Source organism: Bactrocera latifrons, unplaced genomic scaffold (assembly GCF_001853355.1).
Source record: "Bactrocera latifrons isolate USDA-ARS-PBARC rearing strain unplaced genomic scaffold, ASM185335v1 scaffold_172, whole genome shotgun sequence".
Taxonomy (NCBI): domain Eukaryota; kingdom Metazoa; phylum Arthropoda; class Insecta; order Diptera; family Tephritidae; genus Bactrocera; species Bactrocera latifrons.
Genome location: NW_017535208.1, coordinates 393,371 through 419,955, shown reverse-complemented (window position 1 = coordinate 419,955; position 26,585 = coordinate 393,371). Strand labels below are relative to the sequence as shown.

At 35.5% G+C, this 26,585-nt stretch overlaps 3 protein-coding genes across 7 annotated transcripts in view; 1 reads left to right on the top strand and 2 right to left on the bottom strand.

The window, feature by feature from the left end:
* The window catches only part of LOC108967019, a 43,084-nt gene extending 22,583 nt beyond the window's left edge, over positions 1–20,501 (top strand). For 4 of the 5 annotated variants that reach the window (XM_018930227.1, XM_018930228.1, XM_018930226.1 and 1 more), the window contains exons 2-6: positions 2,091–2,278; positions 2,332–2,652; positions 6,175–6,688; positions 16,647–16,959; positions 18,422–20,501. In XM_018930227.1, coding sequence (XP_018785772.1) covers positions 2,152–2,278; positions 2,332–2,652; positions 6,175–6,688; positions 16,647–16,959; positions 18,422–19,657 — 2,511 coding nt within the window. In that variant the 5' untranslated portion in view covers positions 2,091–2,151 and the 3' untranslated portion in view covers positions 19,658–20,501. The remainder of the gene's footprint in view (positions 1–2,090; positions 2,279–2,331; positions 2,653–6,174; positions 6,689–16,646; positions 16,960–18,421) is intronic. The other variant, XM_018930230.1, reaches the window with a different exon arrangement.
* On the bottom strand, positions 8,525–14,289 carry LOC108967022. Its single transcript, XM_018930231.1, has 5 exons — positions 14,053–14,289; positions 10,176–10,457; positions 9,956–10,116; positions 9,719–9,812; positions 8,525–9,647 (listed from the first exon to the last, which is right to left on the bottom strand). The coding sequence occupies exons 1-5, from the start codon at positions 14,204–14,206 to the stop codon at positions 9,247–9,249; spliced, it is 1,092 nt and encodes a 363-aa protein (XP_018785776.1). The 5' UTR covers positions 14,207–14,289; the 3' UTR covers positions 8,525–9,246.
* Positions 20,502–23,162: 2,661 nt separating the features above from the next.
* Positions 23,163–25,017, bottom strand: LOC108966980 (terminal uridylyltransferase Tailor-like). The gene is made up of 4 exons (XM_018930167.1): positions 24,879–25,017; positions 24,279–24,723; positions 23,518–24,221; positions 23,163–23,401 (listed from the first exon to the last, which is right to left on the bottom strand). Exons 1-4 carry the CDS (start codon positions 24,969–24,971, stop codon positions 23,174–23,176), a joined length of 1,470 nt encoding a protein of 489 aa, XP_018785712.1. The 5' UTR covers positions 24,972–25,017; the 3' UTR covers positions 23,163–23,173.
* Positions 25,018–26,585: the final 1,568 nt, after the last annotated feature.

Below are 26,585 nucleotides of genomic sequence, written 5' to 3'. Positions count from 1 at the left end.
TACTAATTAGCAGTTAGCGTGATGCGAGCCATACACAACAATTAATTGTTTTGTTGGAATAAATATTTTTATTGCACGAAAAAGACGTATCTAACTGTTATGCCAGCCGCAACATATACACAACTCTGTAACATATTGTATGTATTCATAGTTACAAAAAAGCTGATAATTTAACAATAGTCATTAAGCTGCAGTTTCATGCAGAAGATCATAAAAAACATCATTATGGAAAGAAAAAAAAAAACAACCAAACATAAATCTTAGAGATAAATTTCAGGGTCAACAGATTATGTTCAGGTTTAACACAACTGCACAATACGATAGGTTTAAAGGTTTTTTAATTGTTGATGTAATGTCATGTAGTAACAAGAATAAAGGCCAATGCGATTGCAAAATGTGCTATGAAGTCATTTACAGCCACATGTTTCGACATAGGTGCGTATAGCGGTACCGAAAAAGGCAAGATAATATTCGAAGGAATATAACTATTTTATAACAGCTCTGACCCCTAAGCTTGTTACACTATTTCTGAATGGGAAAAAGTTTGACTTGACTTGAGTTTATACCACAGAGGTAAATACAATCAACATGCCTCTAATTTCTCTCATTCCATTAGTGGGTTAGAAATGTAATATTTCCTCCTCCTTCTCCACCTCGGTTTTCCAACGGAGTGCAGGTCTTCTTCTTCCTCGGCTTCCCCAATCGGGTACTGCGTCGAATACTCTCAAAGCTGGCGTGTTTTTATCCATTCGGATGACATGACCTAGCCAGCTTTGCCGCTGTCATTTGATTCGCTCAACTAAATCAATGTCGTCGTATATCTCTTACAGCTAATAGCTCCATCTACTGCGGTATTCACCGTTGCTACTACATAAGAACCACAAATCTTCTGCAGAACCTTTCCCTCGAAAACTCATGTCGTACTCATCAGATGTTGTCATCGTCCATGCCTCTGCACAATAAAGTAGGACAGGGATAATGAGTGAGTTGTAGAGTTTAGACTTTGTTTGTCGAGAGCGGACTTTACTTCTCAATTGCCTACTCAGTCGGAAGTAGCACCTGTTGGCAAGAGTTATTCTGCGTTGAATTTCGTTAACACCAAGATTGCTGTTGGTGTTAATGCCAAGACGAAATTTTTTACAACTTCAAAGTTATGACTGCCAACAGGAGATATTTCGTCTTGTCGTGTTCGTTACCAGAACTAATTGCTTCGCTTCTTTATCCAGTCTGGAGAAAACAAAACAAACGGCGCTGTTGGTGAGGCCAATGATATCAATATCATCGGCGTACGCCAACGGCTGTTCACTCTTATAGAAGAATGTAACTGCTCGGTACATTGAAGAATACATGTGATAGCGAGTCCCCTTGTCTGAAACCTCGTTTGGTGTCGAACGAGGTCCTTCCCGATTAATATTACTTAACGTCCTCTTCTAGTCTAAATGTTATGAAAAAACTGTTTCAGGTTAGAAATATGTTCACTTGGACAGCCACTATTAAAAACTTCTTTATCATATTATAAATCATCTTAATCATTGAACATTGATTCAATCCGCAATTACAAAATATGTCATCCAAGCCTTTAAAAATTGTATCTCAAAAACATGTGTAAAATTTCATGAAGATCGGTTGAGTAGTACTCTAGAAATCGGGCCAACTGACTTCAAAAAAACAGTTTCGGGAAAAACGTGTTTAAAAATGGCGCACTTAGAAAATTATCCAACAGTGAAATAAATAGCATTTTTTTAGGTTAGGTATAACTTCGAAACATTTGGATTCAATTCTAGTGATGGTCTTTTTTTAAAAAGTGTCGAAATTTTAGATCTGTCTGAAAATATCAGTCCAGAACAGAGCAAACAAATAAGTATGTAATTTCTCTGCACCCTCAATACACCTCTCCAAAGTAGTCCAAGTTAACGGTAATCAAAAAATCTTTTAGAAGTTGTTTAAAGCCGTGTTTCCCATCCTAATCCATGTGGTGGCCACAGATAGGAAGTTTTCTAGAAATTTTAACAGTTTTCTCTTCCCATAGTTACAACAGTTCCACCATTTTAGATAAATAACTAATCACAAAATAATTAATCTTTATTTAGGGTATTCGAACGTTAAAGAATATGCACTACCCCCTCTGGGCGGCAACCCAAACTATTAACTATGGCGAGCATATCACCGAGCACAACTAACTCCACTGATGAGGATAAGGAGCATTTGCTTGGAAATGGTACGAAAACACGTAACAACACAAATATGGATTCAACGCCAATAACGGCCACACAGCAAGGTAAATTTCTGAGCGATTTAAAACTTATAAAACTGATTTTTAATATCTCACAGCCGATACCACTAGATCGCTGGGAAAGTCTAAGACAATCGTACAGACAGAGGTACTATCATGTGCCGGGCAGCAGCTAATGAAAAATGCGGTGTCCTCTTGTTGGCAAAAGTCAATGCAACAGCTCACGAACACTGGCAAGGCAGGCAGTCCATCAGCCAAATATTTCAATTGGTCATATCGGGTACTACGCCGGAAGCAGCTGCTGCTCCTACTCGCTTTTGTGATATTCATTGTTTACTTGAGTAGTTCGATGCGCGGAAATGATTATGCGGATGAGCGCATTCCCGTCCTGCACTACTCACATGTGCCTGGCATGAAGGGTACGTATACGCCGAGGTGTATTTTTAAATATTGATTATTTGGATAGACGCAGCGCCGCAGGTATTTTTAGAGCAGATGTATGTATAAGTATAGGTTGACATTTTATTTTAATGGTTTTTTCATGTAGTGCATGCATATTACTTTTTTTCTATTAATATATTTATTTTAAGCACATTTTAAAACCACTTGAAAATAATAAGAATTTTTATCGTAAATTTTTTTTACAAATTTTTTGAAAAAATGTGTAAGTGCCTAAATGTTGTAACACTAGTGAAGCCAATTGCATTAAAGTTAACATTCTTGCTAGTTCCAATAATCTCTGTAGTTAAAACGATTAACTGAATCAAAAGAGACATTAGCTTTTAACGAAGTCATATTTACCATCTCATCAAATTTGATCCGGACTGATAACTGCATCCTACGTATAAGCTAAAACTACTTTGCCAATGCTTAATGAAAGTTTTTATACATTTGTTATGGTTTTTACATGGCTGGGATGGTCGTCTGTCAAATCAATATCAAATTTTGGTTTTTCGTTTTCGACTCGCTTTTGTGGGTCCCATAAGAATTGTTGAACAGTTTCAACCTTATATTGATAAACCTACGCCTCGTCACCAATAACGATGCGTTTGATGAATGTACATAGTGTCGATGCGTATCTTGTCAACATCCCCCTTGCGACCTTTACTCGACGTCGTTTTGCAAGACATTTAGGTTTTTTGGTATACTTCATATTCAAAACATTACTTCATGACCTTCACCGTATAACTTGTGCCACCCAAATACTTGGGTTGGTAATAAAGTAAAGTATGTAAAAAGGGTTGTACAAATCATCTGTATTTATTCATTCGGTTTGTGCTGTCAGTTTAAATGGACCAATCGGGTCAAATTTGATCAGATAGTACGTTAAACATATTACTATTTATGTTTCTACTTCTTTTTTAAATAAATTCTTGCGAGGTTTCCAGCGAGGCATTACGCCGGAGTTAGATAAGCAGATATGAATGGAACATATCGGATTGTTGTTATTGTGATGAGAAAAGTGAAGTTCTTCAAATAATAGTGACAGTCTTTGCCCATTTTTGCGAGCCTATTCCGATTTCGTAGACCTTACTACTGTGAGACCTGTCTATGAGCTGAGCTTAACAACCTGCAATCAACTCCCTCTGTTCTACATATTAGCCGACATTCTCGACCACTTGGATATGATCTCTGGCGGCTTATAACAGTCGCACAAGGATAAGTGTTGTTTTCATGTTTTTGACCGAGAGTATTGGAACATTAAGCTTTGTGTTGCGAATTCTTCCTTCTTATTCTTCTTAGGAAACTGTTATGCACTTCTATTAGCTATTTATTCATCTCTTTATCTCTGTTTTTAGACCGCTTTGGGAGGTCTTGCTTATCTTATCAACTACCCTCTGGTACTGCGAACCTATTTAGCTATAGATTGAGTATTTTTTAGATGCGAAACTGAGCTGGCCTGAAATACTTTTTACTCATGTTCCGGAGTGAAGGGAAATGAGATTTTTAGGTATTTCTGTCGTCTATAATTCTTGCCACTTGCCACATTTTTTGCAGAGATTCTTAGTACTAAGCGTTTTAAAAACAGGTCCTTTGACACTTCTAAGAAAATATTTCAAAATAAATTTGTAATTGTTACGGGAAGGTCCTTCGCCTTACAGTTATAAGTATTATAATATTCACATTAATATACCATTAATAGACACAATTGATTATTCTCTCGTAAAGTACAATTTCGTATTCTGTTGTCAAATGGCAGCTGGTAAGAGTGTCTAGGAGAGTTTAGTTCCCTCTTAATCGTTCCTACCGGTCACGATATTTTTTGCGCCCCGGACTTAGTCTAGGGAGGCTTCTGACTTGTCCAACTCGTCTGCTTTACATTGCCGAAAATGTTGCTATGACAGGATACCCAAAATATGGACAGCGAAGTTTACCTGTCAGTGAGCTTAAAACCATAATAGCAACGATAAGTCCCCCTGTATCCTCTCGTAGTTACTCAGTAGAACTCCACTGACCTTCTTTATGCCTAGTAGTTCCACTTGAAAGATGCTATCATCATGCATGATCAAGATACTTAGAGTATACTCCCGTCCTTGCTTTAAGGCCCGTCGTTATAGTTTCATATAGAATTCTACTAAACCTTCTGGAGGGTATTCGTACCTGAAAGTCACTAGTGAAATATAATCTTGGAAGCATATAGTCTGATCTTTGTATTTAGATTTATTTTCAGCTGTTTCAGGACAAGAACCCGGTAACTCCTGCACAGACCAACCTCTGTATTCCATTTACATTACAGTGTTGCCTGTGTTCCATATGTAAGCTTTGTCTAATGATAGTCGTATACAACCACATGACTATATTCGGTTTTAGGCCCCAGTCCCTACACATTATTCTCTTGCACGGGTAAGCTTTTTTAATACGTTTCTCAATATTCAATATTCAATATTCAATTTTCAGTTCAGTTTGGTATCGATCTCGACCGTTAGATATTTTTAGGTGTGTGGCAGAGAAAATTGTAGTACTACCGAGTGTAGGAAAATGAAATTGAGGTATTTTGATTTTTTGTTTGTATTTGTGAATACCTGCTTAGATAGATACAGTTATGCAAATGCTATTTATAAGCATTGATTGTATGCATTTGCACAACATGTCGCCCACGCCGCCATGTCTGAGCGACTCTGCGATCGTGCTTAACTCTATATTATTAAAAGCTTCCTCTGTATCATGAAAGGCAGCCATTTCATACTATTTTAGATGTAATGACTCTTCCACCTCGTGTTGGGCAGTTTCTGTTGGACGACCATTTATGTAGGCATGTTGTGCAGTCGATAAGTTGTCTCCGAAGATTTATCAGATGTGCTTTTCAACATAAAGGAGGTGAGGGTTACAGACCAAAAATCTATAGCATTTTTGTGTGCTCTTCTCCCTACATTACCTTGACTTTTTCCCAGTTTATTTGATTATAGGATAAACGATAACCTTGACCTTAGAACCAATAGTTTCTTTAGATTCTAAATCATTATGGCAATAATCCCAATCATCATCATTTTCATCATGCTAGGTGTATTAGCATTAAGTATATATAAGATAAGTTATCTTAAAATTCTTATGATATTTCCAATAATTTTGTATAATTTTATTACGATTATATTTTATTATTATGTTTTAGAGTAGTTTTTGTATACTGTTTATTTGTAAGTTTCATTTTGTGTCGTTTTACTTGTTTGCTTGTTCGTCATAATTCATTACTTTTGTGTTATGTTCTTTCTTAATTTGCATGCTTTTGGCGCAATTGCAACAAAAAAACAAAAATCGAAAATTCAAAATTCTGGATTTTGCTCGCACAATAAATTTTTTTGCAAAATTGCTTGTATCAATTTGTTGTAATAATGCTTGCTGTAATGTACCGTGCTACGTCCACCGTCTAATTATACAAACGTCCATAAATGTATGTGCACCATATGAATGTGAAAAAAAAAAACCAAAATCTGCATAAGTAGTCTCCACCAACTCGATACTAAATCGCACCAGCACGTCGCGATTTAACAAAAGTGTTGCTGCAAGGCCTTTACTGACACCACCGGCCGACACTGAGCTACCCTTCTCAGCGACCGTTTCGTCGACTTTTGAATTGGTTGAGACATCAACCATTGACCAAACAACAGACAGCGTAGAGTCATTCAATGATTCTACTTCTCAAAATTCCTTCTCTAATGACACATATAAAATAATGCGACCACCCACAGGTTATCTTGTTTGGAGTGAATCCTGTCGAATACCGGACGTAGACGTGCATGCGCCGGACATAATGCAACACTTCAAACGTGAGAAATACAAACCCTGCTCGAACAAAAAGCCGCTCACGTCCGTCGCCTTCAATGCTACTTCACGAGAGTATGTGCTGCGAATTGAAGAGAGCGAAATCAAATCGTTCAGTAAATCTGGGCGTATCCATTGCTGTTACCAGTCGATAATGCGCAATGGGACTGGAGCGAAAGCAGATTGTGACTATAGGTGAGTACACATACTATATATTACACTAATACCTTGTCAGTTTTATATACTATATACATATATTTATCCCCTGTGATTGAAATATCAAATAAAGTTGTGTCAAATTATTCGGGAAGCATTAATTTTTCCGCTGATAAGAACTCTATCTTAGCGTAATATGTTATTATGTTCAGGAAAACACTCTCATTTAATTTCACAAAAGGTAATGATGGAAAACATCACATATCGGTCAGTATATAATACATTTGAGTATGTTGTGCAATGACAACCGGAACCAATGTATTTGCAGTTCTTTATGTATATATCTTTATTGGCCGCTGAGCCATCTGTGATAAATGAAAATATTTTATTATAATACCAAGTTTGTTGCTTGATTGATGACTGAACCCTCCATGTGTTTTCAGACAACGCTATTTCGTTAACCTGCTGTTGCCCACTTCCATACAATAATATGCAATACTCTTTGTTACAGAGCGACAAGGAACGCGTGTACTATGTTACCAAATTACATTCGTTTTCGAAATGTACGTGAATGTTTCACAAGAAAAAACTGTATATGTAGGTATGTTATAATGTTTATCATCAACCGAAAAAATATTATTGCCATTTATTTTTTGCGGATTATCTTTTTCAAATATTGTTGTTGCGTCTCATGTTATCCATCCGTTGAGTTCAATTTTCGATGACTCTTTCGAGCATTTCAACTGGTATCTGGGGAATTACACCGTGATGTTTTGCTCCAAGGCCTGAACCGAAGCGAGATTGTCCGCATATACTTTACATATACCCACAGAAAAATTCGAACGGTGTGATATCACACTATCTTGGTGTCCAATTAACCGGCCCAAAACGTGGAATTTTCTACTCACCCAAGTGTTCTCTCAATAAATCCATTGTTTGATGCTATGTGTGGAAAGTGACGCCGTCTTATTGAAATCAAATGAGGTCACGAGTTTTAATTTCAGGCATAAAATAGTTAGTTACCATGGGACGATAACGGTTGCCATTGACCATTACGTTCTCAGCGGTATCATTTTTGAAGAAATGTGGTCCGATGATTTCACCGGTTCACATGTCATACTAAACCGTTGTGTTTACTAAATGAAATGACAGCTCAATGTCGTCGAAACGAAATGGGTATAATTGCTAGACAAAATATGGCTTGAAAACGTCGGATTTTCTTGGAACTTTTCAAGAGCCCATAGAGCGAAGCGATGTCCCCTGGAAAGGTCAAGCGGCTTCACTTCTTGCTCAGGCCGCACTTTGCACATTTTTAAATTAAAATCTCATCGTAAATTACGCCGAATCATTGCATAAGTCAGTCCGAGTTTCTGCAAACGGCGCCGAATCGACTCTCCACGGTCTTCGTATACTGGTCGAATATTATCTAATAATAAATGCTGGGTTTCAAGATGAATTTTCGTAATAAAGTTGAACAATTTGGCGTAAATTTTTCCATGATGAAATGCCAATCAATACAGAACAAAAATAACATGACAACTTGACACGACTCACACACGGTCTGTTAAAAACAGGCGATTGAGAAAGTAAGATCTACTGGATCGCCCGTTAAAAAATTGTTAGGTGAAGAAAACAATAATATATTTTGTAGTAACATGTTACGAAGGCATACAAATTTATTTTTATTAAAAAAAAATTTGTTTGGAGATCAAATACTTAATTCAAAACATATATAGATAATAGTTAAAAATTCACATATAGTATATTTTTTTAAGTTATACACTGTTTTCAAACTAAAAAAGTATTTGATCATAAAACTTTGCTAAGTTATAACAAGGAATGGCTATCTGCAACTCAGTTGCCTATGAGCGGTTATAACTTAATTTAAGAAGTATAAGTAGTACGAAAAAATATAGAAATTGCAACGATGGTTGGTTATTCCAGCACTCAATAGTATTTTGCGTTGTAGTGCTGCACTTAAATACAATTTCATCAGTCATAATTCATTATTGAATCACATTACCTTCTTTGATTTGATAATAATTATATTTTCTTCATTTGCGGGAACTAAGAACTCTCTAAATTCAGCCCGTTTCGAGTTTGACAGAATATTATTATTTGACTAACTATCTATCTAAACGTATTTAATAATAATTATTAACAAATTTAGTAAGCTACACCGAAAATATAATACTCTTTACAGTTACATTTCTTAGCAACTATATGCATAATATGTATATGTATGTAAGTTATATGCTATAATAAAAAGTTTTCCATATGAGAACTTGATTTTATGGCAGCTATAGCTATAGTAATACCATATCGGCGGTTCTGGAAAATAATTAAAAATAAGCACGTTCTTCGCGGGAAAAGCAAATGTGCAAAAACTCATATCGATAAATCTGAGGAACTAGTTCATTTATATACACTCAGCCGAACAGACTCTGTAACTTTATAAGGTTACAAACTACGTGGAAAACTTAATATACGCTGTTTAGGGTATAATAATAGTTAGTGCAATACCTCATTATAACTATATCTATCTAACTAATAGTTAGTGTACATATGTATAACAACATATGTATAATACTTATTATTTATGTGCCATTACTTTGTGCCGCCTCCATTACAACTTTCATTATTTCCATACGCGTTTTTAGTTTTCGATCACAAGAAATGCGTCGCAATGTTGGCAAGAGACTAATCACAAAATGATAATCGTCATCCTCCTTATCAGTCGGTTCTTTTTCTATTTCTATATGTTTACTTGAATTTCTACTAAATTCGGCTGAATTTTTTTCATTTATCGAACAGTTTGTTTCCATTATATTTGTGGAGCTCTCCGAAGCAACAGTCGCGCCGGCAACTGTGTCGTTTTCCGCTACTAAAATTTCGACTTCGTCTTTAATTTCAATAACTGGTATTTCAATGCTTCTCGGAATTTCGTAAATATTACTCACAGGCGGGTTTCGTTTTGATTGTTTGTTAGGTGTGAATTCTTTAGTAAATACAAAATTGAAAAAAGTAGGTTAGCTAAAAAATAATTATTAAAATGAATAAGACGAATACCTGTACGATTCCTCAACTGTGAATGTGTCCTTTCAGTATTTTTTGGAATTTGTGCTCTTTCCTCTAAGAGTTCATTTACAGTTGCATTTGGTGGCTAAAATTTAAAATAACATAAAATATTATATAAATGAACTTAAAAAATGTCAAGGAGCTAAAAGTGTTGTACATAATAGTACAAAATATTTATAATTAAAAATAATATGTATAAAATTGATAGTAAACGCTGTACGTATGTACCTCCATAGGAGCATTGTTTATTATTGTCTCAACAGATTCATTGTCCACGTCCGTTTTAATTGGTCTATGAAGACGGGTTGTCGAATTTACTTTCGTAGGCGAATCATCACTTTGTTGCTGTTCTTGTTGTTTCTGGCACTCTGAGTTTACATGATTAGTTGCTGTAAAGTTCTTTAATTACATAAGATAAGCTCAAATTTATCGACTTATATATAGTTACCTGTAGGAAAAATCTGGGTCATAAAATTGTCTGTTGTTGGAATGATCCTCGAATATGATCTCCTGCATGTTTTCTTCTTTTTTGAGCCACCACTTTTGTTTATAATTTCGGAATCTTCTGAATCTAGGCTTCCATCGAAATTCCGAATATGTAAAAATTTCCGAATGAAAGTCATTTCGTCGAAAAATATCCAGGAAGATGCAATCCCGTCTACCATTTGTTTCTTCACGTCTCTACGATATTGATCACGCAAACACTGCCAATTTTTACGTACCATCTCTCCTGCCAGAATTATAATAATAAAAAATACATTTCATTAAAAAGTCATTATTTTTATATCTTAATGTAACTTATTTTGTTAATCATATTACACTTGGACACTATTTTAGATGCAAATATACCACAGACAGATGGAAGAGCCGATAAAAAATATTTGAGCAGTCGAAATGGTATTTGAAGACATAATTTAACTTTATGTATAGTTTTGATTTCATTACAAAAATTGTAACGACAGTTTTTCATCTGAGTTTAGGGTTAGGTAAGGTTTCATGTCTGCAGAAGGCGGGGAGTATCGCTCATAGACCGTAAAAAAAAAAAAAAAAATAAAAGCACATATAAAAATTTTAAGCAATAAAGGGTGATCCCTTTCGAGGTTCCCTACTTTTTTAGGGAAAAAACAAAGAAACTTCAAATATGACGGGGAATGTTTATTACCATTCTAAAGAACATTTTTTGTCATTTATTTTGTGAGGAATATCTCTTCAAATGTTGGCTGCGGCTGCGACTCAGATGGTCCATCCATTGAATCTACTTTTGGATGACTCGTTCGAGAATTTCTAACGACGAATGACTCGACGTTTCGCTCCAAGGTCGCAATCGAAGTGTGATGATTTTAGAGTTTACATACCTCAGAGGAAAAACTCTAACGATGTATTACCACACGATCTTGGTGGCCAATCGTCAGGCCCAAAACTTGAAATTATCTGCGCACTCAAGTGTTCTCTCAACAAATTTTTGATTGAAGAATGCGATGAGTAAAGTAGCGCAATCTAATTGAAACCAAACCGGTTGTAATGGCGCGATAATGGTCGCTATTAAGGGTTACGTTCTCACGGGCATCATTTTTGAAAAAATTCCATCAGTCCACAACCAACAAAACCGTTTTTTTTTTTTCAGAATGAAAAATGAGCTCTTGAATATCTTCAAATTGTTTTTCGCCTCAAATGCGGCAATTATATTTGTTTATATATCCATTGAGCCGGAAATATGCCCCATCGGTTAAAAATATTTGGCTCGAACACTTCGGATCTTCTTGGAACTTTTCAAGAGCCCATAGAGTGAAGCGATGTCGCTTGGAAAGGACGAGCGGCTGCAGTTTTTAGACAAAATGTATTGTGCACGCTTTCAATTTAAGACCTCGACGTAAAATGCGCCAAGTCGTTACATACGTTAGTCCGAGTGCTGCGCCGAATCGACCCTCCACGATCTTCGTGTACACTCTCAGCTACAGCTGCTATATTTACTTCACTGCAAGCTGAACGCGATCTATTTGGTCGAATATTATCCAATAATGCTGGATATCAAGTAAGTGATGGTTTTGCGAATAACACGCTGTCATCAAGTGATTGCGCCAGCATGCTGGTATAGTGTATTGGGCGCTTTGGTAAACCAATTATGCTGAGCATAATACCTTACAAAATATGAATTTATTAATAAAGTTGAATGATTTATAAATTTGTTCGACTCTAGCGTGATCTGTCAAAAATGCTATTGAAAAAAGTACTTCTACTTGAATCACCCGCTATACATACTTTCATAGGTTTCATGAAATCTTATTAGAACAGCGGTATTTGCAATAGCATTTAGTATTCGATATGAACTCCGTACAAGATAAAATGCTACAAACAATATGTGGTTTAACCAGAGAAATTTTTTAAGTTCTCTGGTTTAACTTGCTCAGAGTAAAACAGCTTTCCCAGTATTTCTGTTTTATCAGTATATGTTTGTATATATGGTATGTAAGGTTGCAGGCGCAAAGCGTATATATTTATGCACGTGGATGTACTTTGGCTCTCCTTCGCTACATAAATTCGTTCTCACTAAAATAAGTGCGCACACACATACACATTGTGTCGATCGTTTCTAGTTTTTTACAATTGCAATATCTAATGGTCAATTCACAGTTCTTTTGCATCGATTTGCGTCAGTCATTTGTAGGCGTTCATGTAAATAGTTGTACGTTCACATAAATAGTTTTCGGCGCGAAGCCAAGCAAAGTTGGGCAACATGTTATATTTTCTCTCGCCATATTTTACGCTTTGCCAATGAACAGTTGCCGGTTTATTACAGAGCAACTCTGAAAGCAAAGCATTTCTTTTCTTCGCTTCGTTATTTCAGACTGTAATCTCACGCAGAGCGAGGTAAGTTATATCTGTTGGCCCTTAGCAGTTAACATACTGTTTTTATTCATGTCTACATATACAATGCATATCTCTAAAAGAGAGAAAGAGCAAACTCAGAGAGGATTTTTTTGTGTTCTTTGTAGTTGTATGCATTCCAAATCTATTTGCATATTTTGTATGACAACAATTTTCACCATTGCATGAAGAACCCAAAGATTTACATCTACATTTCATTCATGTATGATTTGATAAATATATGAATAAATAAATTATATACTTCCATACATTAGCTTATTATTAGTAAGCAACGGAAATACCATGGATTTTATGTTCATCATATTATTTCCAAACGATAATTCAAGTACATTGATATCCGTCATCGTTTTTTTTTGTCTGATTTTAGAATTTATAGATATTCACTTGTGGAGAGAGAAAAATGTGTATGTTTTTTTATACAGAGTGCAGTGTTTTAACCCGTTGGCCGGTATGGCCGCCAGTGTGCCAGTACAAGCCTTTTGAATGGCCCCTTCCTTTCATGGGCAATTGGCATAGTGCCATATCAGGTGAATACGGGGAGTGATTAATGGTTTTAATGTAATTTTTGGTCAAATAATCGTCCTTCGAATATTGGATTCTCAGCAATTTTTGGCCGTCAGTCCATTTGTGCGGAACAAACTGTGCAGAAACCTTTCGTAAGCCCAAATGTTTGGGCAAAATGCGATAAATCGATGTTTTGGAGATGTTAAAATCCATTTCCATGAATTTCAATGATGATTTCGGCTGATTTTTGATTGGCCCCTATGATGATCGTAATTTATGTCCTCACGACCAGTTTGAAAGCGTTGAAACCACTCGTACTCTCTGCTACGGGATAGGCAATCATCGCCATAAACTTGTTTCATCAATAGAAACGTTTCTGTAAAAGTTTCACTAATTTTAAAACAAAATTTAATGTTGGCTCCTTGTTAGAGGCTCATTTTCGCACCGTTAACACAAACATACTGACACTTAAAACGCAATAACTTCACTTCCAATCAATGAAATGTCATGAAATTCTCACTGGACAATCGATAAAGCTAGCAGATTCTAACGCACTAGTCGACATATAGAGGGTGCCACCAGGGGGCGCTAGATTCCTTTTTACTTTGGAACGCACGTTGTACATATGTACATATTTATGTATGTTTTTCTGGTAACATGAAAAATGCTAAATATAGTACCCGTAAAAGAAGAACGAGCAATATGTCACGGCTACAACATCACACACATAAGTATTGGCTTTTTTAACAACAAAACGTTCATAGATACGCACACATATTTAATTATATTTCGTTTCACACAAACACCTGATTTATAACGGCATCAAACTTGTATCACGGAAATGCAGCACAACTACAATCACTTTCCTGCAGGGTTTAAATATACATGTACATACACACGCACATGTTCAAAGACAAATACTACGACATACTAACCTGATTGGCCTAACTCTTTTCCTATCGTATTCCAAATTTTGCTTTTGGCCGCATAACTGAGGCGGACTTTTTTAGTCTTATCCCATAAGACTTTATTTTTACGCACTAGTACAATAAGTTTGGAACGATATTCTTTATATTCCTCACTATCCATCACTTTCTGTAAACCACTTTAACCACAGCAAAACAAGCACCTTACTTTTCCAGACAATATGCAAACACAAACTAACTCAAAGTTACTCACTCGTGTCATATATATAAAAACACGTATCATGTCTGAAAGTGCAGAGAGATGAGAGCACACGCTTTCACAATAACGTGCATACTGTCTGAAAATCTCCAACGGACTTTTTTAACATACGAACTTCATGCAGTTGCCTGTTTTCAATAGACTTAAAATTATTCTTAATACATTTGCACTCGATACTCTCCATGTTATGCAGATCCACCTAAAGTTAATTAGTTAATACATGCATGTACATGTACGTTCATTTCATTCATCAATTCCTATATTTTATTAGCTGGTATTCATAAAGCAACGGTAATGCGCATTGAAATTTTATGGTGACAGACGGCAGATTTGTGTATTTAGTGAAATTTGTTTATTTATTAAAAAAAAAGTGAAATAAAAATGAATAAGAGAAATTATTAATAGAAATTTTGGTATTTTTGGAAGATCAATATAAATTTAACGAAATATTCGTTTATTTTCAAAGATAATAGAGTGAAATTAAAAGCAACAATTTATTGTAATGCGAAAAAAGTGTGTGAAAAAATAAAGAATATTAGAGAAATGTATAGCAAACTGTGCGTTGTTTATTTTCTGCCATCTAAAAATATTAAAGTATGTTTTTGTTAATATACTTACACATAATTTAATTAGCAATATAAAACTGCTGTAAACGCAAAGGAGACGACAGACTTTAAGCGACATCTCTCAAAAACTATCAAAAATCGGCCATTTTTGAGCAGTGTTGCTTACTCAAATTTAGTAAATTCAGCTAAATGCACGAAATTCATGTGCATTACAAATTTGCATTAACATGGGTTAAATGCGCAAGTAAATGTAAATTAAGCCCCCTTATGCAAATTAGCGCAGTCTTCTGTCACGGCCATTAGGCTACGAAGTGTTCACATCAGTGTTGCATTGTTTTCCATGAAATTTAAATTCCCTTATTTTTTACACATTTTAGAGCAAAATAAATATTATCTGTAATAATGTGGTTTTTTAATATATTGAAAATATACTAAATTTTGATTATAAAGTTTAGTGAAGAACCTTTTTTATAGTATACACTGTATTATAGTTTTGCTTACCTAACGATTGTTTGTAACGCCTAAAACTAATCGAGATATGTATATGTAAGACTTCCGACTGAACTACGTTTACAAATCGTTCAACTTTATTAAAAAAATTCACCTTCTATAAAGAATGTTTTTCGCGCGGTAGTGTTCAACTTATGGTCAACATAATCGACCCATCTTGGAAACCAGAATTAATTATTGAATAATATTTGACCGAATAGACTATGTTCAGCACGCAGTGAAGAAAATATAGTAGCCGTAGCTGAAACTGTGGAGAGTCGATTCGGCGCCGTTTGCAGTAATTCAGACTGACTTATAAAACGATTGGCGCATTTTACATCGAGATCTTAAATTAAAAGCGTTCAAAATACAGCTTACGTAATAACTGAAACCGCTCTACCTTCGCAAGCGACATCGCTTTGCTTTATGGGCCCTTGAAAAGTTTCAAGAAGATCCGACGTTTACGACCCAAATTTTGTCCAGCGATGAGGCCCATTTCAATGGGTATGTAAACCAACAAATTGCCGCATTTGGGATGAAGAGCAACCTGAATATTGACTGAATATTTAATGCTTTAAATTGAAGCACGTGATCTCGGCGACATTTGGTTTTAACAAGACGGCGTCACTTCCTGCACATTACATCAGTCAATGGATTTATTGACAGAACACTTCGGTTCGGATAATGTCACGTGTTGGGCCGATCGATTGGCCACCAAGATCGTGTGATATCACGCCGTTAAACTTGAGTATATGTATAATCTAAAGTCTATGCGGACAATCACGCCTTGGAGCAAAACATCATACGTATTACCGATTGAAATGCTCGAACGAGTGATCGAAAATTGAACTCAACGGATGAACCAGCTCCTACGTAGCCGTGGCCAAAATTTGAAAGAGATAATCTTCAAAAAATGAATGATAAAGAACTTTGTTTCGAATGATAGCTAACATTCCTCATTTGATTTGAAGTTTCTGTGCTTTTTCTGTAAAAAAGTGGGCAACTTCGAAGTGGATCACCCTTTATGTATATACTTAAACGATTAGGGCGACGAAACGAGTTGAAATCAAGGAATACCTGTATTTCAGCTCATCCGTAAGTCTTCCAAAAGAGCTGCTTGTCCTTCACGCCATAGTTTAGTTCAACGAATTAGCAAAAAATCTCTTAGAACTGTAAATGTATTTGATTTATAAATACTCTATTCATAAATGTAACCGTCATTAAAATTTGTTTGTTATTAGTAAAAATTATTTAAATATTTCTTTAAGTTTTTGTTTTGTGTTTTTCAGACTTAGTAAATGTGTTCCTTTTAAGAAAAGTGTTTCTTTATCGCCTTCTATCGAAAGCATTTTAGTACAATGTGATTCTAATAAGCGAAATGTGTATAAAAATGGCCACCCATTAATAAATGAAAAAGAAAAAGTGCGGGAGCGTTTAAAAACTTGGAAGAAGAAGGATACTGAGCGTGGCCGTACAAAACCGCCCAGCATTCTAATGATTGGTATCGATAGTATATCGCGTGTAAATTTGATCAGAGCCATGCCGAAGACAGCGCAGTACCTATACGACAATGATTGGTTCGAATTAAGTGGCTACAATAAGGTAACCGAAACTGCTCTAATTATTACATATGTATAAGTATTAATAATAGATAATAGCATATATTATAAGTATAATATATAAATTTTCAGCGGTGCCATTTAATCAGTCTTTCCACAAAGCAATTTTTTTCAAAAAGCTTTTTAGAAGTCTTATTGAGAGATATGTGTAAGGATGAATTAGTAAAATTGTTACTGCAATAACATTAATATCCGATGGGTTTAAGGTGTTCAGAAGAAAGTATCAGATATTAAGGCCCAAGTTGTGTCGATATCCTCAAACCCTTACTGTACAACTACTCAGTTTGCTTCAAATACATAACGTAATGCGGTAGCATTTCTTTTGACGCTATATTGAAATGCTTTTTGTAATAGATTTGTTTCTAATTAGACTACATTTATAAATGGGTTTTCAATAGGGACGCTACAAAAGTAGACCAATAGGAGCAGCAAACGACGCCATATTTTTCCCGCTTTTTTGAAATTTCTCTCCATAAAGGTTTGCCATTTCATCATGGAAAGATATACGATCCAACAACGAGTCGAAATTATTAAATTTTACTACCGAAATTTGAAATCAGTGGCCTCAAGTTTAAGAGCACTAAGTTCAGTTTATAGTCGTCATAGCGTCGAGAATGTTGCTGCCGCTAGCGCGTCAATTGAGGAAGACTCAAATCAGTCTCTCACACGTCGTTCTCAAGCGTTGATCATCTCTGTGACGTCGTTGTGGAGAGTTTTTTCGTCGAAAAATCATTTTTAGCGATGAGGCTCATTTCTGGCTGAATGGCTTCGTCAAAATGTGTACTATTGTTCAGGCAGCAACGTGTACTCCATGAGTCAAGATTGCATCCCGAAAAAAATACGGTTTGGTGCGGTTTATGGGCCGGCGTCGCCATTGAGCCGTAGTTCCTCCGAGATGATCTTGGCTGGCACGTTACTGTGAATGGGAATCGCTACCGCTCAATGATAATCGAATATTTCTGGCCCAAATTGGATGATATGGGCTTGCAAAATATTTGGTTCCAACACGACGGCGCTACAAGCCACACAGCGAATGTCGGAATAGATTTATTGAAAACCAAGTTTGGTGAAGGTGTTATCTCACGAAATGGCCATTAGACCATTTCCTGTAGAGCTACATACGTCAAGTCTATGGCCTATGTCAACAAGCCAGCGACGATTGATGAATTTCTTACGAATATCGAACGTGAAATTGCAGCAGTATCGGCGGATTTATGCTTAAAACCCGATTCAGCGTTTGGACTTCTACAAGCGTGCCCATGGTAGCTATGCAAAAGAAGTCGAATAAAGATTTTCATTGATATCTCAAACCGGACCGTTTTATTTAAAAACTTTTGTAGCGCTCATATTGAAAAATCCGTTAGTATATAACTTGTTAATAAATTCATGTATGTATCATAAGAATATTTAGAGCTGTATATTTGCAATTATATTTCTTTCATTAGATAGACGATAATACATTCCCAAATTTTATGGCTGTACTTGCTGGCTACAATAAAGACAATACAGTTACAAAATGTCCTCCAAGAGTTTTGGGTGCCTTAGACAACTGCAGCTTGATTTGGAATGCCTTTCGTGAGCATGGCTATGTGACAGGTTACGGTGAAGATGCAGCAGATATTAGCACATTCAACTACTATAAGGTGGGATTTACGAAACCGCCTGTAGACTATTATTTACGTCCATTCCAACTGGCTGCGGAACATCATTTACATAAAACATATAAGTCTGGTCTCACCTTTTGCCTCGGCTATCAGCAGTCTGCACAATTCGTGTTGGATTATGCCATTGAATTTGCCGCACGTTTCAAAGACCAACCATTATTCGGTTTATTTTGGGCCAATTCTTTCAGTCACAACAACTTAAGTGACTGTTCATCGATGGATGTCGTAGTGCTCGACTACTTGGAACGCTTAGCGAGATTAGGTATACTCGAACACATGATTGTTGTATTCTTCAGCGATCACGGTTTACGCTTTGGACCTGCACGCACAACCGCATCTGGTCATATGGAGGAACGTTTGCCATTCATCTTTCTTTGGTTGCCACAGTATCTGAAGCAAAGGTACCCAAGCTTTGTAAATGCTTTAAGTGTGAATAAGAATCGCCTAACCACACCGTATGATCTGCATATGACCCTCAAGCATTTCCTTGGCATGTCCGAGCGTGTTGAAGATAAAGCCAAGTTTCTAACTCCAGCTGAAGGCTGCCCGAATTGCCAAACGCTTTTAGAACCAGTGCCTTTGGATCGTTCTTGTAACGATGCAGCCATCGATGAACACTGGTGCACCTGTATACCCTACAATAAGGTGCATAAAAACTCGAATATTATACAAAAATTGGGCAATTCAACGGTTAACTACATAAATGAATTGGTGCGTAACTTTCGGAATGGCACAGTCGCGTCTCAATGTCGCGCTTTGCAGCTCCACAATGTCGTAAGTGCGCACCGCTCATATGAGGCTTTCAGACCGAAAGATGCAAACGGCACTGCATTGGATGTGTATCGTTTACACTTCGTTACAAAACCGAATAGTGCCGATTTTGAGGTAACACTGCGCTACAATCCGGAGACCGAGGCTATGCATATTACAGGTGAAATAAGTCGTCTGGATTCGTATTACAAAGATTCGCATTGCATATCGGACAGCTTTGTAAAGAAATATTGCTCTTGTGCCTAGCGCAAGACCACATCTTCGGCGACGAACAATAGCATAACGAATAAAGCGCACTGATCAATGTGGACCGCCTTCCAACGGGGAGGGGGGTGAATATCTCGTTTAAGTTAGGCTTTAATTAAAAATGTCACTTAAGTTTCGAAAAATATTTGCTTAAGTATGTAGAGAACTCATTTCTATAGTCTCAATATATTACGCTATGTAAGGAATTTTCATTTTACTCGCTTCTAGACTGAGAATGTAGGTCTTAAATTTTTCTAGTAATCATTACAATTTCAAAACCATACTTGTCAATATTGCATCAATAAGTCATTGCTAATTGCGAGGAGGTGGCGTATTACTTAAAGGAAAGAAATAATTTAATGAACGGGCAGAACAAACTCATTAAAATTCAGAATTCTAGAAATAATGTGCTGGCGTGTAGCTATGAATTAAAATCTAAAATTATGCTGATAGTTTTTTTTTTGAAAATCCTTCAATCAAGAGACAAAGGACGTATAAGATCAGCACGTACACCAAAAACTGCGCGACTTATTGATCAATTGATACAGTCGTGGTTAGGTCCATATGCATATAGATATATGAATAAATGTACATACATATGTGCTAAATCACAAAGTTTAACAATAATTGCATACGCTTGCCAAAACTAATTGTAACTACAAATGTTTTAAATGTAACAATATACAATAAATAATTTTATCTTATAGTAAGTACTACATAGTTTTAAATGATAATCGAAATGCTTTAGTGTTATGCATACAACAACAATGTTATACATAAGTATCCTTGAATAAGTATAACTTTTTACAAATGCTAATATACTGTGATTTGTAGTCAATACTTTAACTTATGGTGATAATAAATTAATTCATATTTTCTATAATCGACAAGCTTTTTACTGATGGAACGCAGATGGAATTGCTGGTTTAGACCCTAAAGATATTCAAGTAACATACGTGAGTATTCTTCTCCTTCAATGGTGTAGACATGGCTTACACGGTTATAGGCGTAATATGGCGCCAATTTTAGATTCCAAATTTAGAAAGGTCACTCTTCATTTGGTCTTTGGAAAGGAGTGGAGGATTTCCTTTTCCTCTGCTTCCCCTGGCGTGTACTACGTCGAATACTTTCAGAGCTGGCATGTTTTCGTTCAGTCTGTTTTCTCTCCACTGCGACTCCTCGTCGTACCAGCTGTTCTTTTGCATTTTCCGAAAAACAATGGTTTCGTTTGCAGCTGTGCTTAAGGAGCTTGAAATGCCGTCCCACAGTCCACCACAGGAGACCAAAAGAAAAAAAAAATAAACAATAATTCCAAAGCAACACGACAAGAACATCATTCAAATTTAGTCCAATATATGTAGTCTTCGAAATAAGAAAAAACGTCAACGATAATATTTTTAGTGAACTAGCAACAAATAGAACAAGTAAGAAAGGGCAAAGTTTGGGTGTAACTGAACATTTTATACTGTTGTAACATGCAAGAATCAAAGCCAGATAAAAACCTTCAGATGCTGGATTAATTTTATATTAAGAATATAAAATTGTTTGATTGTCTCAACTTCATTGTTCGGCGAAAGGTGAATGAATTACAAATTTGGTATTAATTAACTTATTTTGAAAATCCTGTATCAAATTACAGTTTTATATCTTAAATTGTGACTTATTTACAGCATAACAAGACAACGTTTTGTAGGCGTGGCTATGATCCCAATTTGTATATCTGCAATACCAACGTTACCTTAGTGTCAAGAATCAGGTGCACAAGTTTCATTAAGATATATCAATTCTTAAGGAAGTTATCGTTTGTTTGGACTATGCAACATGTTGGGAGAGTATAATAATATCGCAAAAGTCATTTCAATATTTCATACCTGTTCTTTTTAAAAAATTTACCTGCTTTAAACGCTGTTAGGGTAATGATTTGAAGTTCTTTTATTATTTATATCGAAACTTCAATGAAGACAATTCAATGCGTTAAGATTACATTCACATTTCAGAGCTTAAGAAAACAAAATATACCTATGTGTTACAGGTATTTAGTTTAGTAATTTAGATTAGAAGTGAGATAGAGATTATTAACAATAATAATTTGTGGAAAATTAACTGTTCGAATATCACAGTGTTCAACTCAGGTAAGATAGTAAAATACTGCTAGGCATTGAAAGTACTCAAAATTTTTAATTTCGCTTGATACCTTGAAAAGTGTTCCAACTTACGGTTCTTTGTACCTAAAAGGAATCGAGTTAGATATTGGGTTATGTATTTATGTATAAGTAAATTGAGATATTAAACTAACAGTTGGTACAGGAGATTGCAGTATAAAGGCAAAATTTTTGAAAGAATGAGCGTAGCTCCGCCCTGTAATATGTTTATTGTACATACATATCTCTTAAAACACTTAAGCTGCAATAATTAAATTTTCTTAGGACTAATCCTTTAAAATCCCCTATCATCCCTTTTTGTGAAAATAGATGAAATGGATTGTAACTCCTTCCTCTTTCCATACAACGTATATATAATACTACCAAAATCGCGTTAAAACAAGAAATAAATATTTCTTCATTCACGGCTCCATATCAGGTAAATACGGGGAGTGGTTAATGGTTAGAATGCGATTTTTGTCAAATAATCGGTCACAAGCGTTGATCGAACGTTGGATTCTGAGCAATTTTTGGTCGTCAAACTAAATTTAATGTTGGCTCTTAGTTCGAAGTTCATTTTCGCACCGATAACACAAACATACTGATCCTTAAAACGCAATAACTTCACTTCCAATCGATTCTTTGCTTGAAGTTTTTCATAATAATTCAATATATTAAATTTAGCCCCTCCGTTGAGATTAAATCACATATATCACATTTGAGGATGATTTTAAAAGAATTTTCGCTGACGTATTTAAGATATAAGAAAGTACGTTTAAAATAAGTGCAAATTTGAATGTAATCCATTCAAGATTTTCTCAAACAATAAAGTTAAACCCTTTCGCTACATCTTTTAATATTGAAAACACGTGAAAGTATTTGCCCGGCTTTGGTTCTTGCTGGTTTCAAGAGCATAAAATGTTCGGTTTAACTAGAACTTAGCCCTTCCTTGCTTGATGTACAAGTATTTCATTATCTTTGCCTCTTTCATCTGTTCAATATCTTCAACTTTGGTGGGTATTAATAATATTGAACCATATACAACAGCATGCCATAGAGCGTTTTTCAGGTTTCAAAAGTAGGAGTATTTTTAAATTTCGGTAATTTTATTACTTTAATTTATTAAGTGTAAAATGTTATTTTCGTTGCAATCGAATGAAACACATATTAAGAATACTTCCCCTATTTGAATATTAACTGCAGGCCATTATCTTCTCAGGCCTTTCATTAAGGAAAGATCTCTAATAGATAATACAAACTTTTTTCCGCCTAAACACAAAATTCAACTTTATTTATTAACATACATATATGTTATATAATATGTATGTAAATTCTTAATTTAAAATTTTCTGGTTCGCCCCAACTAGTCCAGAATTTATCTTGGGAAATCGCATTTTATATTCACCGATTTAGCTACCCGTTCAAAAATGCCATAAAGTAGTGCCTCATATCGTTGAGCATCTGTTGAAATCGCTACATCTTCGTATACATCACAAGCAAGGTTCAGGCATTTTCGAAAATATTCCAAATGGAGACGAGATATCGCTTTGCCAACATTATGGCTTAGAACAAACGCATCCTGTACACAAACACAACGATCAACCTAAAGACGAAAATTTTATAAATACAAGTATATAATATGTACTACATTTTAGTGTTTAGGTTTGATTATTTTTGGAAGCGTTATTGAGTATTATTTTATAATAAATTCTTACTGACCTGAATCTGTTGTGCAGGTTCGTTTCTCACGGCGACCACATCGCATTGCTGAGCATCATAAGCTGGAAACTTAAATAGACCTTTTTTAAACTTATCAATGGGTAGCGCTTTCCCCAAATATGGTGATATAAGTATTTTTTCGAATTCAAAGCAGCGATAATACTTAAAAAAGCCTTCAATTAGTTTTGATGTGCTCAATTCCTGGGGTATCTGAGATATTTTTTCTTGAAGTTGATATGCATAATTCACACCCATTATCATATTTTCAGGAACATTTTCTTGGAGATCTTTAACTGCTGGCAGCAAAGGCAGTTGTTTCGATTGTGGTTGTTGTAAATAAAATAATACCAATGTAATAAGGCAGTGGCTGGTCATATTCCCTCGACCAATCAATTGTAACTGCTTAGCCCATATTTTAAGGAACATAATTAACTCATGAATTCTGTTGTCGAATTGCAGAAGTTCTCGCACAAATTTGGTATTGTGTACACCACTGGAACATGATAGATTTATGTCCAGCCTAAACCCAGTGGGACTGTGCTTGCATTTTATAATCGGCACACGCGCTTGTCGTATCGGAATAACTTCACTGAAGTAGTTGCTGCGTTGTAAAATAATATTGATGCGATTAAATGCCTGCTTTGTTGGATTCCCGGTTGTTTGGGCGTTGTCGAGAAGCTCAATATACAAATCAATGTCACTGTCTGGAAATGGAAAATATTTAAAATAAATAAAATTGCGTTAATATTTTGTGCCCTCACCTCTTAAAGCTAAGCCACTTGCTATGGACCCGAAAGGATGTAGTTCTACTCCTTTTAACGGCCGTAGTTCATCTTTCAAGCACGCTTCAATGCGCTTGTAAACCGAACTTAAGGTCTCGTCATTCATTTTGTGTTGTTTAAAAATACTGCATAACTCTTGCCCTGGTTCACAGTTATGTAGAGCATTTAGTAACTCCTTTTGCAATAATTGTTGTTCGTTCGATTTTATATAGGCAATAATATCCTCAACTTTATCGTTTAAGCCCTTTTTTGATCTTTTAATGTCATGTTCCCAACGCTCATGTTTCAAACAGTCTTTGTCCTTTCTGAATTTTTTAGAGCATATGGTGCATTTAAAATCTATTTTTTTAATTTTGACTTTGTTTCCGTTAGAATTCACAGTATTTACGTGTTCGATTGTAGCTGTTTTAATCGGTAGATTGATCTGTAAAGTTGAAAACGACTAATTTTTTTCGAATAAATACAATAAAATATATATTAGTTAACTAATAAATCACTTAGTAACTCAAACCACAACCCTAGGATTCACATAAAACAGTATTGTTCCAACTTTTCAAATATTTAAGTTGATATACTTACCGCATTTTTCTCTTCACAATAATTACTGTTATCGTCATACGTCTCGAAGTTCACATGTGAACGTATCATAGCATTAAATCCTTCCATAAACATTCGTTCAAATTGAAGGTATGCGCTGTATATTGCTTTATTTAAATGATTGACGCTGTAATAGGTATGGAAAGGATGCGATCCTACTACATTGACCATTGAGTGACCATCGTTAGCACGTATCTCCCAAAAGTCATTGTTATTATGCCTCAACGCAAAGCGTTTCTTTTCATCTTTCCTTACAATCTCTTGAAGTTTACTAAAATTAAAATCTCGAGCAAATTTTGAGTGGTTCAGAATGGCGGTCACAGGCACAAAGCCGTCGAAGCGTACAGGTATTCCTTCCTGCACAGCTCCATGGCGCAACACCCACAAGAGCCGTTTACTTAATTGCACTTCGTCCGTCATAACTGATCAATTGCCTTACGCTATTTAGAATGACAATACTGAGATTTAAATATTAATAGTATGGAGAAGTTCTCGACTTGCACTAATTCGCAAACACTTCCCGACTGTTTGCAAATCGCAGAATTCGTTGCTATTTAAGCAAAAATTTTAAAAATTGAGATGCCGTACCTATAACTATTTCATAACTTTCTTAATGACACAAGCGCGTCTCAATGCCGTATTATACGATAAAAGGTCTCTTCGACCACAAAAAGCACAAAACAATGTGGACCGCCCTCAATGGTTGGGTAAATGTCTGGTGTAATTTAGGTTTCCTTTGTGTAGTAACAATATTACTTATTTTCGGAAAAGGTTTACATACTCAATTCTTTTCATTTTCATTACAAATTCGCAAGTTTTTCACTTTAATTTATAGATTTCAAAAAATACTTACACACTGAATTTAATAAGTGAGGTTACGTTACGGAAAAACGTATTAAGTTCTAAGAGAATCTTTATCCTTGACATTTTCATTAATTTAACGTAATTCAATATTAACTCAATATTAACCTTACGCTAAGATAATATTCAAATCTTAAAGCTTCATTTTATTGATTGCATGTATAAGTATATACATTGTGATAAAAAAGTTCCTCGAAATTGTAAACAAAACGGAAAATATTTAATTTTCATAAATATTTATTTTGTTGCCTTTAAAGTAGTTCTCGAAACATTTTTTGTAATGCCCTTCAACGATTGAAAACGGGTTCCACGGAGTGGCAATTTCAGTTTGGAGAACAAGAAAAAATCACACGGATCCAAATCTGATGAATATGGTGGTTAATCGATGGTATTATTGCGTTTTTGGCTTTAAATTCGTTCACAATTGTGGCACGATGCGATTTTGAATTATCATTATGTAAAATCTATGAATTGTTCTTCCACAATTTCGCCCGCTTTCGAAAGAGTGAGAACGCAAACGCCTCAATACGGCCAAATAGAACTCCTTATTGACCGACTGTCGCTCTGGTTTTTTATCATCGGCAGTTATTATGCTCTCTTGAAGGTGGTGTCGGAACTCTTTCTGAAAAATTTCAACTTTATCGGGACTAGTTGCGTTACATACCCAAAATATCCTCCAAAATCATTCAAACGGACTCACAAGAGATGTCGAACTCTCTTGTCATCTCTCTAAAACTTGCCTGACAATTTTCAAGCACCTTATTCTTCACTTTTTTAATATTTTCATTACTTGAAGAGGTGGATGGTCGTCCAGAAAGCGGATTGTCT